The sequence below is a fragment of the Castanea sativa genome, chromosome 3 (genome assembly GCF_040712315.1).
Source record: "Castanea sativa cultivar Marrone di Chiusa Pesio chromosome 3, ASM4071231v1".
Classification (NCBI taxonomy): Eukaryota; Viridiplantae; Streptophyta; class Magnoliopsida; order Fagales; family Fagaceae; genus Castanea; species Castanea sativa.
Window position 1 is genome coordinate 57,393,418 of NC_134015.1, and position 15,821 is coordinate 57,409,238.

Consider the following 15,821-nt stretch of genomic DNA (forward strand, 5'->3'; position numbering starts at 1 on the left):
AAAGTTTACTAGTAGTTGGGTTTGTGATTGGTTTGTTTGTTAAAACGAAATGTTGGGTATGATTGGCACCAATATGATGCTGTAGTTTAGTCTGATGTTGGGATGGTGCAGCACTGTTTTCATGTTAAGTAGGGAGTTTATGTTAGGGTAGATGCCCTTGTTGAAGTGGACTAGCTTAAGTAGGGAGTTTATGTTAGGGTAGCACTGTTTTCGAACGTTTCTGTTTGTATTGAATTTTTTTCAGTAGAGTTTTAGGTAATTTGCAGGGATGTTTTGTTGGTTTTTGGTGGTGTTTAGAGCTGGGTTTGCAGTGGGGTTTTAAGTGAGCTCTTGGCTTGATTTCACAGACCATTTGGGATTAATTTTCTAGCATATGGTTGGGTTTTTTGTGATTATTTGAGTGCCTTTTATAATAAGTGAAATCCTGGAAAACAAATTCTGAAATTCTTAGAATTTTATGTTAAATTGTGGTTTTTTGTGAGAACAATATTTATTGGGATTTGCTTTATAAAATTGTAGATTTCAATTATTTTGTTTTTATTATGTTACTCATTGCTTGTATTTTTTTTTTTTTTTCTTTACTTCTTTAGAAAAATGCAAAAGGTGGGGCTTATAAAAACAAAGTTATTGACAATTGGAAGGACATTTAGATTTTGTGTGGAAGAGATAGAGCTACTGGCATTAGAGTAGAACATATGGACGATGTAATAAAACTTATGGATGAGGAAGGAGAAGATGAGGTGATTTTTCCCATTGCACAATAACCATGTCAGCATTCGGTGTCAATAAGTTTTGCAGTTGAGCCTCACCAAAGAAAAATGAGTGGGAAAGATCCACTAGTTGAAGTTGTTACAAATATTGGATCCTCTCTTAAAAAGTACTTCACAGCAAAGAAAAATCAATAGCATCCACAACCATCTGGTGAAAAGATACATATAGTAGTTTCAAAGGTGTCAAGACTACATGGCTTAAAATATTCAAAATAGTTGAGAAGTTAATGCATGGAGGTGCAAGGGTCTTTTTAAGTATTTGAAAATTCTTTCAAATGATGATGATAAGAAAGATTGGATTCAACTTCTACTTAGTCCCCATTAATTTGTTCTTCTGGAAGTTGTGTAAAAGACACATTTTGGGTTTTTAATCTCTCTCTTAATATAGAACTTTTTAGTTGTTAAGAGTTTTAGAATAATCTTTTAGTATGAGATTTTGAATGTTGCCAAAAAAAAAAAAACCATGCATTTAGATGTCCTCTCTAACTAATATAAAACATTTTAGTTGTCAATAGTTGGCAAGATTTGTTTTTTAGTTGGCTATGACTAAAGATGTTTAGTCATCATCTTGTTAATTGGATTATCAATATTACCTCATGTATTTAAAATTAAAATGTAGAAAAATTATAATAAAAATATATATATTTTATTAATCTTAAATCCAAATTTAAGTATCCAAACAATAAAATTTCAGATGGTTAATTTTAAATCTTTCATTGTTTAAAAAGACTCAAACAATGAATTTTAAAATTAAAAGATTTCAAATCAAGGCATTTGAAATCAATTGTCTTCAAATCCAAATCCAAACGTTGTCATCCAAACACAACCTACGTGTAATTTCTCAACGTACTAAAATTTTGATTGTCAAAATAAATTTCACTCCTAATACATCAAACAAAACAACATTTCATATTCACGTTCAAAATTCCCTCAAAATTGAGAATTTATGTAAATGAAAATCATGAGATTTAATATTCCAATTATAGCTGTAAATAGAATAAATAATTTCACAAAGTCCAATTCAATGTATCTTATACACTTGTTCCATTAAAATATCAACTAGAAGTCTCTATTTCTATGATCAAAACAAACCATCTTAATTGACATATTATAATCTTCGCATATGAAATGCCCAATTTAATAACACATAATGTTGTACATAATGTCATACATGTAAGAATTAAAGGCAAGTGAAGATATTCAGCTGTTACAGGAAGTACACAAGCAGCCTGCGCGCACACACGTACATAAACGCACACATGTACATAAACACAAAAGAGTAAACGAAGACATTTTCCTCAAATAAAATTTTTTTAATTGCAGCATTTTCCTCAGATAAAATATTTTTAACTGCCTCAATCAATTTAAGCTCCAGATATTGCGGTGTAAGCTTCAAGTTGTTTGCTTCAGCTTCCTTCAATTCCCTACAGACGTAGACAGAGCAATAACATTAGTCATTTCTATAGTACCATATTCATATCTTCTCAAAAAAAAAAAAAAAAAAAAAATCACATCTTTTAAACTGAAAAGTGAATGGAACTTTTACCGGTAGAGATTTGCATTAGCTTTAACTTTTTGCCGATCCATGTATATCTGGTTCTCAATTTCTTGCTCCTTCCTGGCACTATCCTTTTCCATCAACTTCTGTTCCATAAGGATTTTTCCCACATTTGCACTATTCTCAGCTTCACTGATAGCCTTTTTTTTATTTGTCTCTGCCTCTATCTCAACCACTCTCTGATTCTCAATAGCAATTAGGACCTAACAAAGTAACAACATAAAACACAGAATGATGCACTCTATTAACTTAGGAGGCTTATTATATAATAAATTATCCAATATGTTTGCCACTGACCGGTTATGGGTGCAAACACATGCATGTACAACAATTGAGTGTAAGCAAAAAAGCTTGTGATGTTAATGCACATTGGACCAAGACTAACTGACTTAAAGGGCATTAAAAATACATTTAATTTGTAAAGAATCCGCATATCAAGAATCATATTGTGTGTGTGTGTGTGTGTCTATTTGCTTTGCTTAACTAACAAAGGAAAATTAAAGAAATTAAAAGGACCTTTTCTCATATTCAGGAAAAAGAAACTGAACCTTTATTCGTTCCTCTTCCAACTGTTCAAAATTGCGTCTTATGCTTTCTGGGATGGTTGGCTTTGTAACGTGAACACTGATGATTTCAATACCTGGAGCATTACGTCTGCACTTACCCTGGAGAGCATCTTTCATCTTTTCACCAATCTGTGAGAGTCAAATGCTTTGTCAATATAACATGAAATAAATATATAGAAAAGGATTTGATAAACACTACACTAGCTCATGGTAATGGTACCATAATGTTACACAACTATATGAAGTATAGTTATAATGCTAGCAACTTCACACTAACTTAGAGATGACAAAATCCGACATGACCCGTGAACCCAACATGACTAACCCGCTCATAAACAAATCATGGGTTGAGGCTAAACGGGTTAGATTCCCGAAGAGAGATAATCCCATTAGAATTGTACTTAAACATTAATTCAAGAGAAACAAATAATAATATATCTATCAATTAATAATAATATCATGTGCATATGTAATAAAAAACAATAATAAGATGTGAAAAATTTCTTCCTAGATTATATTATTCAAGGACCTCACAAGCAATCAGGATGCCTGGTTTAGGGGATGTGTAAGCTGAACTGTTTTGGGTTTATTTAGCAATGAGAGTTGCTTAGAACATTTGGTAGGTGGTTATGCACCTGTACAAGAACACTAAGTTCCAATGAAAAGCACACAAAGGCTAAAAATCACTAATTCTCAAAAAAATTAATTACAAAATGAGTACAAGAGTACTTATATAATCTGTCCTACAACTAACAACCATTAATATCTTGCCAAGTGTCAAACTAACCCTGCTTACATCTAATACATGCAACTAATTCATTAACAAGACTAACTAATTCAAATAAGAATGATTTCCATATAAGCTAACTGCCTTAAGGCTCTTGTTTAGACACAAAGAGAGCTATAACTAACTGTTCTCAACAGCTAAGGCTGCTAGCTTGAGTTCAAATAAAAACATCTTAAAACAGCTTAGAAGATGCTCCTGCATCATTGCTCTCCTCAGCTAGTCAGGATTAACAAGAGTTTTCTTTTCTCTTCTCACAGCCCTTGCAAGTATGGCCTAGACAATATATATAACATTCAAAATGGACATGACCAGCCATAAAATCCTTCCTATCGTAATAAAAATTCTTGTAACAGATATGTTGCATTTGTTAATAAACAGCTTCTTTAATAAGATTCATTAATAAAGAAGTTCATTAACGTGTCATCACTTTTGTAAGTTCATACTAACGCATGGATTCATCTATCATTCATATCTAGAATCACAATGATAACAAAACTTCAAATAGGAGGCCAAGATACTGACAATGATATGATAGATTTATTAAGGCCAATTGCTCAACATGCATGAATCTCATCATGGAAGGACTGCCGAGATTATTATGCATTAACCATCAAAAGACTAGCCCTTATAGTCTATCATTGTTTGAGCAATTTTAACTTGCTCCTCCTTTCCATCATGGTCCAACAATGTATCTATAAGAATAGACTACATCAGGATGGATATGGTCAAGTCAAGGACTATAATGAATGCAATCATAATCTTAGTCTACTAAATCAAGTAGACATATTTTCATATACCAATATTTTATATCATTTAAATATTGCATAATTTCACAATAAATTTTGAATAATTATTTATTGATAATAAAGACATCATAAAATATCATGATGGGCCATATTATTCTAACAAATCCTTGGAAGTGAACATGGCACAACTTGCAGGGACTTTATTTTGGGGAGGGATCAAATTGTTCAACTTTAAGTTTAAAATTTCACTATGCTAAACAATCTATCAGATTAAACTCCTAAAGAAAAGGAAGAAAAGTACACTACTTTAATAGCACTTATAAGACTTCTTATAGTGTAAAGCAAAATTAGAAGCTCCCAAAATATTTTCCAAAGGGTATGTTTTCTTTAGTATACATACTTGATCGAAAACATCAATGTAGACTTGCAGAAGAGAATGAGAGTTGCAGAACTGATTGATCTCATGATGAATTTTGTCATATATCCATATCTTGTCATACTGCTCCCCATATTTCAGCAAAGTGTCATGCACATAGTCCTTGTGAAGCCGGTTAACAACCTGAAAAGGCATATATAAGCTGAGCATTTCAAACCCTAGCGAAACCATAATGTTAAAAAAGAGCAACATCTTGTAACTTTACCTCGATCTTCTCAAAGTTGATCATTACACCTCCTTTTGTACCACAAGGAATATCCCTCACCTGCAATTATATTCACATGAAGGATTTGAGCATTAGATTGACAAGATGAAATTCTTCAATTTTCACTTTCAAATTCATCGAATTTTACCTGATCAGTCTGAGGGGTTACTTGAACAGGCTCATAACGGGTTATAAAAGGCAGCTTCAGATGAAAACCTGAAAATTTGAGTACAAGCAGACGTTTCATAAGTGCTAGGAAAGCAACTACAGAATGAAAATCATAAAGAAAGGATCATAGTGAAACCTGGATCATTAACTGTCTTTAAAAGCGCACCTCCTCTCCAGTAAACCCCAACATGTCCTTCGGGGACTTGGTGCAGAATGGAAAAACCATTCCTAATAGTTGATGATGATGGAATCACTATCTATAAAATTTATATTCATGTCAGAGATTTTCGAACTCAAACCCTAAACCCTTAAAACTTATTCCAGTGGTTGAGATTCAGAACAATTCTAAAATTTGAACCAAACTAGCATTTAATAACCAAATTATGTAGTCACTCCATAAAGAAAACACTAATCCAATGTTTTCTTTTTTCGCGTACGCCTCCCTGACAACAGCAATTACCAAGAAGTAAAGGAGTGTAGCAAATCAAAAGACCAGGCTAGCCAAGAACAACATTATACTAGTTTTAATTGTTTTTAAAAATTATTCAAAGTGGGAACTAAATACATTCCCATATCTTCAAAGTGGTTCTTTCAAATGCATGCCCTCCAAAGTCAAAATTTTAAATTTTAGTGTTTTGACATGCATACAAATTTAACATTTTCACAAGCTGCTTGTTAGCTAATTAAAACTGGGTTTAATAACATAAAATAAAATAAAAAAAATAAAATAAAAATAAAAAAAACTTCACTTGAACTAGTCTCATTTTTTGGTTCAGCTTGTATTAGAAGTAAACCAACTCTGTGATTTGCCAAACATCTCCCAAAAACATTCAGACAACACAATTACAAATAAATATAAAATCAATGAGACAAAGCCCAAGATAATATAATTTGATAATAATAATACGTACCCATAACATGAAGATGGCGATGAAGAATATGAAGACTTTAGGAATCGCAGAGATGCCACCACCACCACCACCACAACCGCCACCGCAACCGCCACCGCAACCGCCACCGCAACCGCTACCGCGGCCGCCGCCGCTAGGGATCAAGGATAAAAGGACTTTGGAAATGGCAGAGAAGCCACATCCAACGCTAGCGATGAAGGATAACAAAAGCTTGGGAATCGCAGAGAAGCCACTACCACCGCCACCGCCACCGCCACCGCCACCGCTAGGTTTTCTGCGCCAAGTCCAAATTAAGAAGAGATTTTTCAGATCCGCCGCCAACGGATTAAGGATTCGGGTCCGACTTGTCTGGTCCTTGTTGGATGGAGGTCGGTCTTGATCGGAGTCGGAGACGGGGAGAACTGTCTCGCCGGATTTGGTCGAAAACAGGTCGGGTTCGATCGAAATCATATCCATCTGGCCAGATATCGACGGATCTTTCGACGGATATAGATGGATTTCGACGCGATCGAGAAAAAGGTCGAGTCGGATGGAATCAAGTTTTGATGAAGATAAAGAAGGAAAGGTTCACAACCATGGCGCAATCTGCGGGAATGGAAGAGAGAGTCAGAGAGATGCAACTAACTGAAGACAAATATATACTTTTTCAAAGATACAATGGGTTGCCCACTTAATCAATACTATATATATCAGGGTCAAACTAGGGATATTTATTTTTTAGGAAATTTCAACCTGTAGCGGATGATGATTGAATCTCAGATCACTTAGGCCTCGTTTGGGAAGAGAAAATCGAATAGAATGGAAAGGAATAAAAAAAATAATTTTAGAATATTCTTCCATTCTCTTATTTGGGAGTTTTAATGGAGAGAATGGTAAGTTCATTCCCTTATTTGATAATTTAAGTGGGAGGAAATAGAAATGGGTAGGAGAAAACACTCATTCCTCTTTATTCATTTAAAACTTCAAATTTTCATTCCCCCGAAATTGAGAGGAATGGGGGGAATGGAATTAGATTTAATGAATTTTTTACTAAAACTCTTAAAATACCCCTATACATTCAACCATTTATTTTAAAATAAAGGTTTAATAGTAATATTGTCATAAAATGATTTCATTACATTCCTTCCATGTTACTCTCCAAATAAGATTACTTACATTCCATTCATTTTCATTCTTTTCCATTCCTTTATTTTAAAACATCCAATTAATGCTACTTAATTTCATTCTATTCCATTTTTTTCATTCATTTTCCTTAATTAAATACATTCCATTACATTCCCTTATGAACTCTCAAACGGAGCCTTATTCAACCATAAGAGACTTTACTAGTATATTTTAAGGATTTTGCTAATGTGTGTCTTAGGGCACACAATAAGTATTTATTTTTTGGACAAATTTTTCGAGAATTGAAAAAATATTGACAGTTTTTTTAATTTTCGAAAAAATTTTACCATAAATAAATGGCTTAATGTGTATCCTTAAGACAAACATTAACCAGGCCCTTTTTTTAAATAAACCTTTTAATAAATTCTTTATTATTTTCTCCAATAAGTATTTCTTCGTTCATTCATTCTTTATTCATTTTTTATACTTTTTTAATAACTACACATCTTCTAACATTTTTTTATTCAATACCTGATTATTATAATAGAAAAAAACATTTGTAGTATGAACAGTAAAAGCTACACTGTTCTCTATTTGTAGAGAAGTGTTGTAGCAAATCTAATCTAAAAAATGGAGATGGAAAATATGTTGGAGTGTGAATAATGGTGTTTTTGCTACAAACTGTTGGAGATGCTCTTGAGAATGTAAGTTTGTGTTTTGCTATAACTAAAAAAAGTCTGCTTATTTTGCTATTCAGTTTATTTTTGCTATTATTTATGAGCTCTACTGAACTTTTTGGTACTACTTATGAGTCTCACTATACTATTTCAGCTAAGTTTTACCTTTACCCATAGTACTTTCAATAAAAAGATTTCAGTTTCAGCAAAATAAGCAAATATCCTAAATGGATTTAGCGAATACATTATTGCTTCTAAAAATTTCTGTCTATTTTACCCACAAAACTTAGGGTATGTTTGGTAACTGTTTTTCTTCTTATTTTCTGTTTACAAAAACAATTTTTTTATTTTTGAGACTAGAAAACTTTTTTGAAAATTGAAAACATGCAAAATATTGTTTTTAATTTCTAATTTTCAAAAGTCAATAAAAATACACATTTAATTTAAAGAATCTGTTTCATTTAAAGAGTTAGCATTAGAGTTCAAATTTTAGTAACAACATATTTAAATATTTTCTATTTTTTCTTTAAAAACCTATCTTTTTAATTTCAACTATCCAAACATATTTTGATTTAAAAAATACAAGAAAATTATTTTTTCTTTATATTTTCAAAAACAAGTTTTTGAAAATAGAAAACAAAAACTATTACCAAACATAACTTTATTTTTTTTTATCGACAAATGTTAAAAAGCACCAAAGGTTCTATATCCACAATATTTCATAACAAATAATAGATAATTAGCTGTTATTGGTTCAAATTTGAACCTAACACTAAGATTACTTTTTTGCCCCAACAGTAACAATCAGTAACAACCTAACACTTAGGATTTATTATAAAAATATTGTAAAAATGCTGTGAACATATCATTTCTTTAACAAGCACCAACATACTTTTTTTTTATTAGCAAATGTTAACAAACACATAAATAAATAAAAAATTCAGTAAATATGAGGTAAAGCAGTCTAGGGATGACAATCAAATTTTGGACAAAATTGCCCCTTAAACAAGACACAGTTGGTAAGGGGCTTTTTTTTTCCCTTTTGACAAAATTGCCCTCTTTGACACATTTTCCTCCATTTCACTCTTTATTTCCCACCAAATCTTATTCTATCAATATTTTACTATCTACTTTCTTTCACTTTACCGATATCAAATTCAATTGCTTCCCCTTTGCCAATATCAAAGATAAGAAGGGATGAAGAAATGTTAATAAAGGATTGATGAATAATTAAACAAGGTACTGTTATTGTATTTTATTTGATTCATTTTTATTTTTTTAAAATAGATAAAGATATTCATAGTGCCTTTCAAGTTCAACAATGAAGAAGCATTAAATTCTGCTCAAGTCTAAAAATAAACAAATAAATAATCCAACCTATAATACCGAGCAAAACAATATTCCCATCAACAATTTCTTGGCTCTTAGTACAAATCACCACCATGAGAATGAAAATTTTAAAACATCACAACTTTACAACAAAAACAAGACCCAGATTAAAAGAACCCATAAATCCCACAGCCAAAAAACCCACCATCTAATTTCAATCCCTAAGCTCAAAACTAACTATAAAAAAAAATTGCAATGCCAATTTATTTTTCTTTCGTGTTCCCAATATATATGAAAAGTCAGAGAGAGAGAATTTACTGGGAAGTGATTGGGCTGATGGTGCAATTTGGAGATGCTAAGCAGTGGAGTCGGCAAAGGCGTAGCAGGGGTTGATAAATCGTTGGGGGAGAGAAATGGTGGCTAGTGGGTGGCGCAATGGTGGCTGGTTCGAGACTTGGTCCGTATGATGATGGTGGTTTGGTGCAAGAGTGGTAGCAATAGGGATGGCCATGGGTAGGGTACGAGTATACCTGACCCATATCCTACCCGAAAATTTTGCCCATGGATACCCGAATACCAATACCCATTAGTATCCATACCCGAATCTTACTCGGATTTATTATCCATGGATATCCATACCCTAACCGAAACCCATTTAAATTTTTTTTTAATCCAAAACATTTTAACATAAAAACTAACCAATAGCTTTATCTTAAAAAAGAAAAAAACTAATCAATAAAAAAATTTTAAAAACCCAACCAAACAAAAATTAGAACGAAAAAAAAAAAAAAAATACAGAGCACACACCTATCTCTTTTTATGAGAGAAATTTTAGTCTTTTTTTCTATTTCTTTTTTTCCTCCTCCATTTCACTCATTCTCTCTTTTTCAAAAACAAAACTCTCACCTCTCTCTCTATCTCAATCTCTCGCCCATCATCCTCCTCGTCAAGCTTCTACTGCAAATCACAAAAACCCAATACAAAAAAAATTAATAGTCCAACTGAACTAAAGGTCAAAATTATTATTATTTTTAATTTTAAAAGCAAATCTTTCAGCTTGTCTTTAATCGCTGGGAAAAATGCATGAAAATACATAAGATTCAATGATTTCATTTCATTATCTTAGCAACCAAACAGAGGATAAAGCAAGATTTCGTCATATGAAAACCAAAACTAAAAATCTCCACAACAAGCTCTACTCGGATTCTAGTCCAAAATTATCGATTTCTCACGACTCACCGAGTTGATGGCCGATTTCGTCCAGGCCAAAACCAAGCTTACCATCGGTCCGATTCACCGGCCTCCATTCCTCTCCACCAGGCAAATCGTGGTTGCGACCTTGATTTGGATCCCCTTCGTGGTCAAGAAGATCGTGAAAGGTGAGACCTTGCTTCACGATCCGAAGCTGTGGCTCGCCGATTCGGAGATGGAGAAGACCATCGTAGTGGTGGTGCTGGTGATCAGAGTGATGAGTTCAAGGTACTGGTGAGGATGGAGGCTCAAGTGAGAGAGAGAGAGAGAGAGAGAGAGAGAGAGTGTGTGTGTGTGTGTGTGAGTGAAATTGAGAGAGTTAGGGTTTTTTTTTTTTTTTTTTTTTTTTTTTTTTTTTTTTTTACATATATATGTGGGTCAGGTATGGATAATATTTATACCCTACCCGAACTATTCGGGTAATATCTATACCCTACCTAATGAAGTTCTACCCATGAAGAACGAGGTATTATCCAAAACATTTGGATCGAGTAAGGTAGGATATCCATTACCCAATGGGTATGGCCATCCCTAGGTAGCAGCAAAAGCAACATCAAGATTTTTTGAAAATTAGAGAGAATAGAGGCGAGGACTAAGGAGTGAAGAGTTGGAGAGAGAAAGATATGAACAAAAAAAAATTAATTTTTTTTCCTAAGTATCCATATAGCTCTAAATTAAAAAGCTGACTGATTTTATTATTTAGCTTATTTTTACTATTATTTATAAATTTTATTGTACTTTTTGGTACTATTTATAAGCTCACTATACTATTTTAACTAAAATTTACCTTTTATTTATAGTGTAATTTTAGTAAAAATATTTCAATTTCAACAAAATAAACAGAATTTAAGTCACAAGGATTGACGGGGTAAAGTTATTTTAGAACCATTAGATTAAACGGAAGGCCAGGATTTAAACTACTGCATCCCATGCAATACCTTGGCCTTGCACGGAATCTCAATCCGATATCATGAGACAAAGCCCAAGATGATATAGGTTCAGTACGTAGATTTAACCTTTAGGTGGACCCAAGATAATACGTGACAGTACCATTGCGAAGATGGCGATGATGGATAAGTAGACTTTGGGAATCGCAGAGAAGCCACTGCCGTCGCCACAGCTAGGGTTATTGCGCACAATCCGAAGCCGACTCAACCGAGTCCGGCGGGGATTTTTCCAGACCCGCCGCCGCCGACTAATGTTGGATTCGGGTCCGACTGGTCTGGTCCGTGTTGGATGGCGGTCGGTCTCGGTCGGAGTCGCCGGATCTGGCGAGATCTGCCCTAGGATTTCCTCATACGGCGGAAAACGGCGGCCTGTGGCGGTGGCGGTGGTGGTGGCTGCAGTGGCTCCTCTGAGATGCTCACAGTCTTTCTTTAGCGGTGTAGCCAGGATTTTTTTTGTTGTTTGCAAGGACATGGTGAAACTATCATATATATATATATATATATATATATATATATATATATATATACCTTTTGTAAATGTAAAAGCTATACAATTTGCATTCCATTTTGCTTTTTATTTATATGCATTGAAACTCAATTATTTCATATATCTTATTAACAATGTCCTGTGTAGGAAACCATTTTCATCAATTTCACATCCATGTGATATGCTTCAATGCCATTCAGGAATTGTTTTTGATTCAGGAATTGTAAATTTATAGCTTCTTTCTACAAATTGATGAGGAAGTTAGATAGAAGCACAATCCTGCATACTTTATTATGTAAAATTGCCATTTCCTATTTACCAGGAGAGCAGTCCAGACTCATCTGAGTAACGTGTTCATGAAAAATGGTTTAGCGCTTTTCGTGATTCAGACTCTGTTATCATTGTTATGTGTATATATCCTATTTTAGTACCCAAAGTTTTTAGTTTCAATTAGAATTATAAGTACAATTAAACTTATCTTGTAAAGTTTTTCCAAAAACTAATTTACCATATGAAGCCAACCCCCAAATTTTTTGACCAAGCTTAGTTGTTGTTAGAATTGAAAGAAACATCTACTACTTTTTGAATGTGTGCTATACTTGATGTTTTAGCAAAATTTCTAGCAAGATATGCTGATGATGAAGCTTGGGGACTACAACTCTTGTTGAACAAGATTTTCACTTTTAACGTAAACAAATAGACCAAAACACATACAAATGCTCTTCTTTTCCTTTTATGAGCATCTGAATATGAATGCAATACTTTCTGTATGTGAAGGATTCATGCTCTACTATTAACTTAGATATCATCTCACCCAGTGGCTGGCTGCTATGGTTTTCTGGATGGTGGGAAGTCATTTTGAGTTCGCTGAATGAGATATCTAATATTGCATATGCGTTTTGGAGGAAGAAGTAAGAGAGAAATACAAAAGATAAAATATATTTTATTCTCTCTAATTTTAGTGTCATTATCATTTTGACAGTTAAAGTTTTCTTTTTTTAAAATGGGCAGACTTATGATTATGCACCGGATCCACCCTCTAACATTCTATGAAACATCATTGTTTCTAGTACATCTTTTTCAGGTTGAAAAGCTGGTTTTAATTGATGCGTGTATGCAGAAGGCACAGGAAATCTAGCAACTTTACCCAGTATTGCAGCATATGCTGGTGTGAGTCTTTCCATAGAACTTGAAGTCCAGACTACTAACATCATAAAAGTCATGTTTTCTCCTTGTTCATTACCTGAGCCTTAACTTATGTTAATATTGGTTTATTTAGAGGTTTCCTTTTCTGTTTGTGATGTCTTCAATCCATTTATTTTTATTTTTATTGGTATGTACACATGCACTCTAGCTCAAATGGCATCTCTCCTCTTTATAGGAATAAGGTGGAGGTGAGATCATGTCTTCTTTGTCTTCAAATGAATTATATTTATTCTTTATACAAACCACCTGAACAACTTTCCCTCATATTGCCGCTATCCGACTCAACACCCTGTGTGTGAGTGGTTATCCACCCATGATCCCTTTTGTTAGTCATTGATTATGATGCTTGTGTTTAGCTGTTAATGTTGACTCCTTTTTTCCTTCATGTATAAAGCTTGTATACTTGATTCTCAAATGTTGACACATAGTAATGCTTCAGGCTTTTCTATGAGAGGCTTCAGAAACAAGACAAAGAATTCTCAAATAATTTTGATCAGATATAAGTTTCACATCATGCTATTCTTATTTATTAACCTGAAAGAAAATTTACTTCAACCAAAAATTGAAACCTTCTAGTTATCTTATCTAATGATTTTTTTTTTCTTGTTATCTTATATAGGCGGGCTGCTTGTATGTCTATATCCTTGGTGGGCAGACGGAACTGTGGTTTTTATGATTAGTGGGGGTTATAATGTTAGTGCACAGATTCAACTGTTATATGCCAATTTGCTTTGCCGTTTAAATCAACAAATGTTATTGTGTCATTTTGTCCTGTATATACAAAAGAGGAACCCTTGTTATAAAACAAATGGTGTGAGAACAACGCTTAGAGAGGGAGAAATTTGCATATAACAAATATCTATGGACTATGGTGCATGCGAAGAGAAAATTTGATGTGTTCATGGAAAAGGACATTGTGTTCAAGAGCTCGTAGATCTTTCATTCATTTTCAGGCATTTCATTTCTCTTATTGCTAGATCTTTCTAACTTTCTGGTGCCACAAAATAAAGCCCTGCAGCAACTTCTGAATGATCTCCAACATGGGAAATTTAATTAGCAGATGCAACTGCCTTGTTTTTTTTTTTTTTAATTATTATTATTAATTTGTGCTGCTCTTCCCAATCTCTTTTCTGGATCCTTGAGTTCTTTGAGATTATTATTTTCTTAATATATGATACATGGTCAGAGGAATGTTCGCCAATTATGACAGTTTTGGACCTTTTGGTATAGTTTGTCCGTACGTTTAATGACCTTAATGAGTTTGTTGGGTGAAAATGATGCATAAGTAGCAATAATAATAATTTTTATTAGAGGAAGTTTAAATATAACCCCCCCCCCCCTCCCCCGGCGTCCCCTTTTTGCTGGTGTCTATGCATAAGTTTGGTAGATCTAAGCATGAAATTTACTACAAATCACTTGTCTTCCTCACATATCACTGGAGTTGCTATTTTGAGCTAAAAGTTGTTAAATAGAATTATCCATAACAAGATTAATTACAGATGTACTATTTGTGTGTATGAGAGAAAGAGAGGATCCTGATAAGAGTGTTCCTTAAATTTTGTGGGAACGAATCTGCCTTTAGTTCCAGAAGAAGGTTTATTGGCATATACTTACTTGTGTTCATGTTTTTACCTCTTCGCCCCCCACTCCCTCTACCCCCTTTCAATGACAATTTCATATTTCAATTGAATGCCACAAAATTTTACTGTCTCTGAAAATGCTATTTTCAATTTTGTTTACCAGGTAAAGCAGAAGACTTTTATCATATGGGGTGAGGATGACCAGATCATTAGTAACAAGCTTGCAGTGGTTAGTGAATTTTATGGATATAAAGCATAGAATGCAACAGATAAGTAATGGAAACATGCTCAGGATTCAGTTGGAATAACAGATTTGCTTTATTCTTTGATGCATTATGCAGAGACTGCACTGTGAACTGCCAAATGCAATTCTACGTCAAATATGAGATTGTGGTCATCTTCCTCATGTTGAACGGCCAAACTCAGTTGCCAAATTGATTGTGGATTTTGTTCAATAAGATTGCTATAAAGAGATTGAATGTCTTTCCCAATATTAAAGTCCACTTTCCACCTTCATGGTATGGTAAGGTAATCCCTCACTAGTTCAAGGGAATTTTTGTAAATGTAAAAAACTATGGTCTATTTGGATTGAGGGAAAACTTTCCATTTTGCCTGAAGGTGACAAGCCATCTTTATATTATTTGTTAGGCAAGAAACTTATTTGTAATAGACATAGATGTTGCCAGTCATTTTATTTGTATGCATTAAAACTCAATTATACATATAACTTATTAACAACGTCCTGTGTAGAAAGCTATTATAATCGATTTCACATCCATGCGATGCTTCAATTAGCCATTCATGAGTTGCTTTGATTTTAGGGACTAATCTTAATTTCCTATGTTTTCATCCTATTATTTTCTTACCAAAATGGAATCTACATCCTATTGTAAACTTCTTGCTTCTTTCTACAAATTGATGAAAAAGTTGGATAGAAGCACAATCCTGCATACTTCAACATGTAAATTGCCATTTCCTATTTTCCAGGAGAGCAGTCCAGACTCATCCATATGTTAACATATTCATGAAAAATGGTTTAGCACTTTTCAAGATTCAGACTCCGGATCATTGTTATGTATATCCGGTTTTATTA

The 15,821-nt window shown here is 33.5% G+C and overlaps 2 protein-coding genes across 8 annotated transcripts; one reads left to right on the top strand and one right to left on the bottom strand.

Annotated features, from left to right (window-relative positions):
- Positions 1 to 1,886: 1,886 nt before the first annotated feature.
- Positions 1,887 to 6,806, bottom strand: LOC142627772 (uncharacterized). Of its 2 annotated transcripts, none has more exons than XM_075801659.1 (8): positions 6,148 to 6,806; positions 5,373 to 5,493; positions 5,217 to 5,284; positions 5,069 to 5,128; positions 4,828 to 4,986; positions 2,877 to 3,023; positions 2,317 to 2,531; positions 1,887 to 2,194 (listed from the first exon to the last, which is right to left on the bottom strand). In XM_075801659.1, the coding sequence occupies exons 1-8, from the start codon at positions 6,601 to 6,603 to the stop codon at positions 1,978 to 1,980; spliced, it is 1,443 nt and encodes a 480-aa protein (XP_075657774.1). In that variant the 5' UTR covers positions 6,604 to 6,806; the 3' UTR covers positions 1,887 to 1,977. The 2 variants fall into 2 exon arrangements, with proteins under 2 accessions (XP_075657774.1, XP_075657775.1); XM_075801660.1 differs by having other exon boundaries at positions 5,373 to 5,489; positions 6,144 to 6,800.
- A 4,737-nt stretch (positions 6,807 to 11,543) lies between these two features.
- LOC142627774 (alpha/beta hydrolase domain-containing protein VTE7-like) lies at positions 11,544 to 15,417 on the top strand. Of its 6 annotated transcripts, none has more exons than XR_012842941.1 (4): positions 11,544 to 11,928; positions 13,027 to 13,110; positions 13,768 to 14,957; positions 15,070 to 15,417. XR_012842941.1 is itself a non-coding variant. In XM_075801665.1 (4 exons), exons 1-4 carry the CDS (start codon positions 13,049 to 13,051, stop codon positions 15,112 to 15,114), a joined length of 249 nt encoding a protein of 82 aa, XP_075657780.1. In that variant the 5' UTR covers positions 11,936 to 13,048; the 3' UTR covers positions 15,115 to 15,417. The 6 variants fall into 6 exon arrangements, 1 of the variants encoding a protein (XP_075657780.1); XR_012842939.1 differs by lacking the exon at positions 11,544 to 11,928 and adding an exon at positions 11,936 to 12,853 and having other exon boundaries at positions 13,013 to 13,112; XR_012842940.1 differs by lacking the exon at positions 11,544 to 11,928 and adding an exon at positions 11,936 to 12,853.
- The last annotated feature ends 404 nt before the right edge of the window (positions 15,418 to 15,821 follow it).

Coding starts and splice junctions, on each gene's coding strand:
- LOC142627772 (XM_075801659.1), bottom strand. CDS start 6,603: ATGGATATGATTTCGATCGAACCCGACCTGTTTTCGACCAAATCCGGC. Junction 5,494..6,147: donor TCGCCATCTTCATGTTATGG/GTACGTATTATT, acceptor TAAATTTTATAG/ATAGTGATTCCATCATCATC. Junction 2,532..2,876: donor TGGAAGAGGAACGAATAAAG/GTTCAGTTTCTT, acceptor TTACTTTGTTAG/GTCCTAATTGCTATTGAGAA.
- LOC142627774 (XM_075801665.1), top strand. CDS start 13,049: ATGCGTGTATGCAGAAGGCACAGGAAATCTAGCAACTTTACCCAGTAT. Junction 13,113..13,767: donor GTATTGCAGCATATGCTGGT/GTGAGTCTTTCC, acceptor TATCTTATATAG/GCGGGCTGCTTGTATGTCTA. Junction 14,958..15,069: donor TTAGTAACAAGCTTGCAGTG/GTTAGTGAATTT, acceptor TGCATTATGCAG/AGACTGCACTGTGAACTGCC.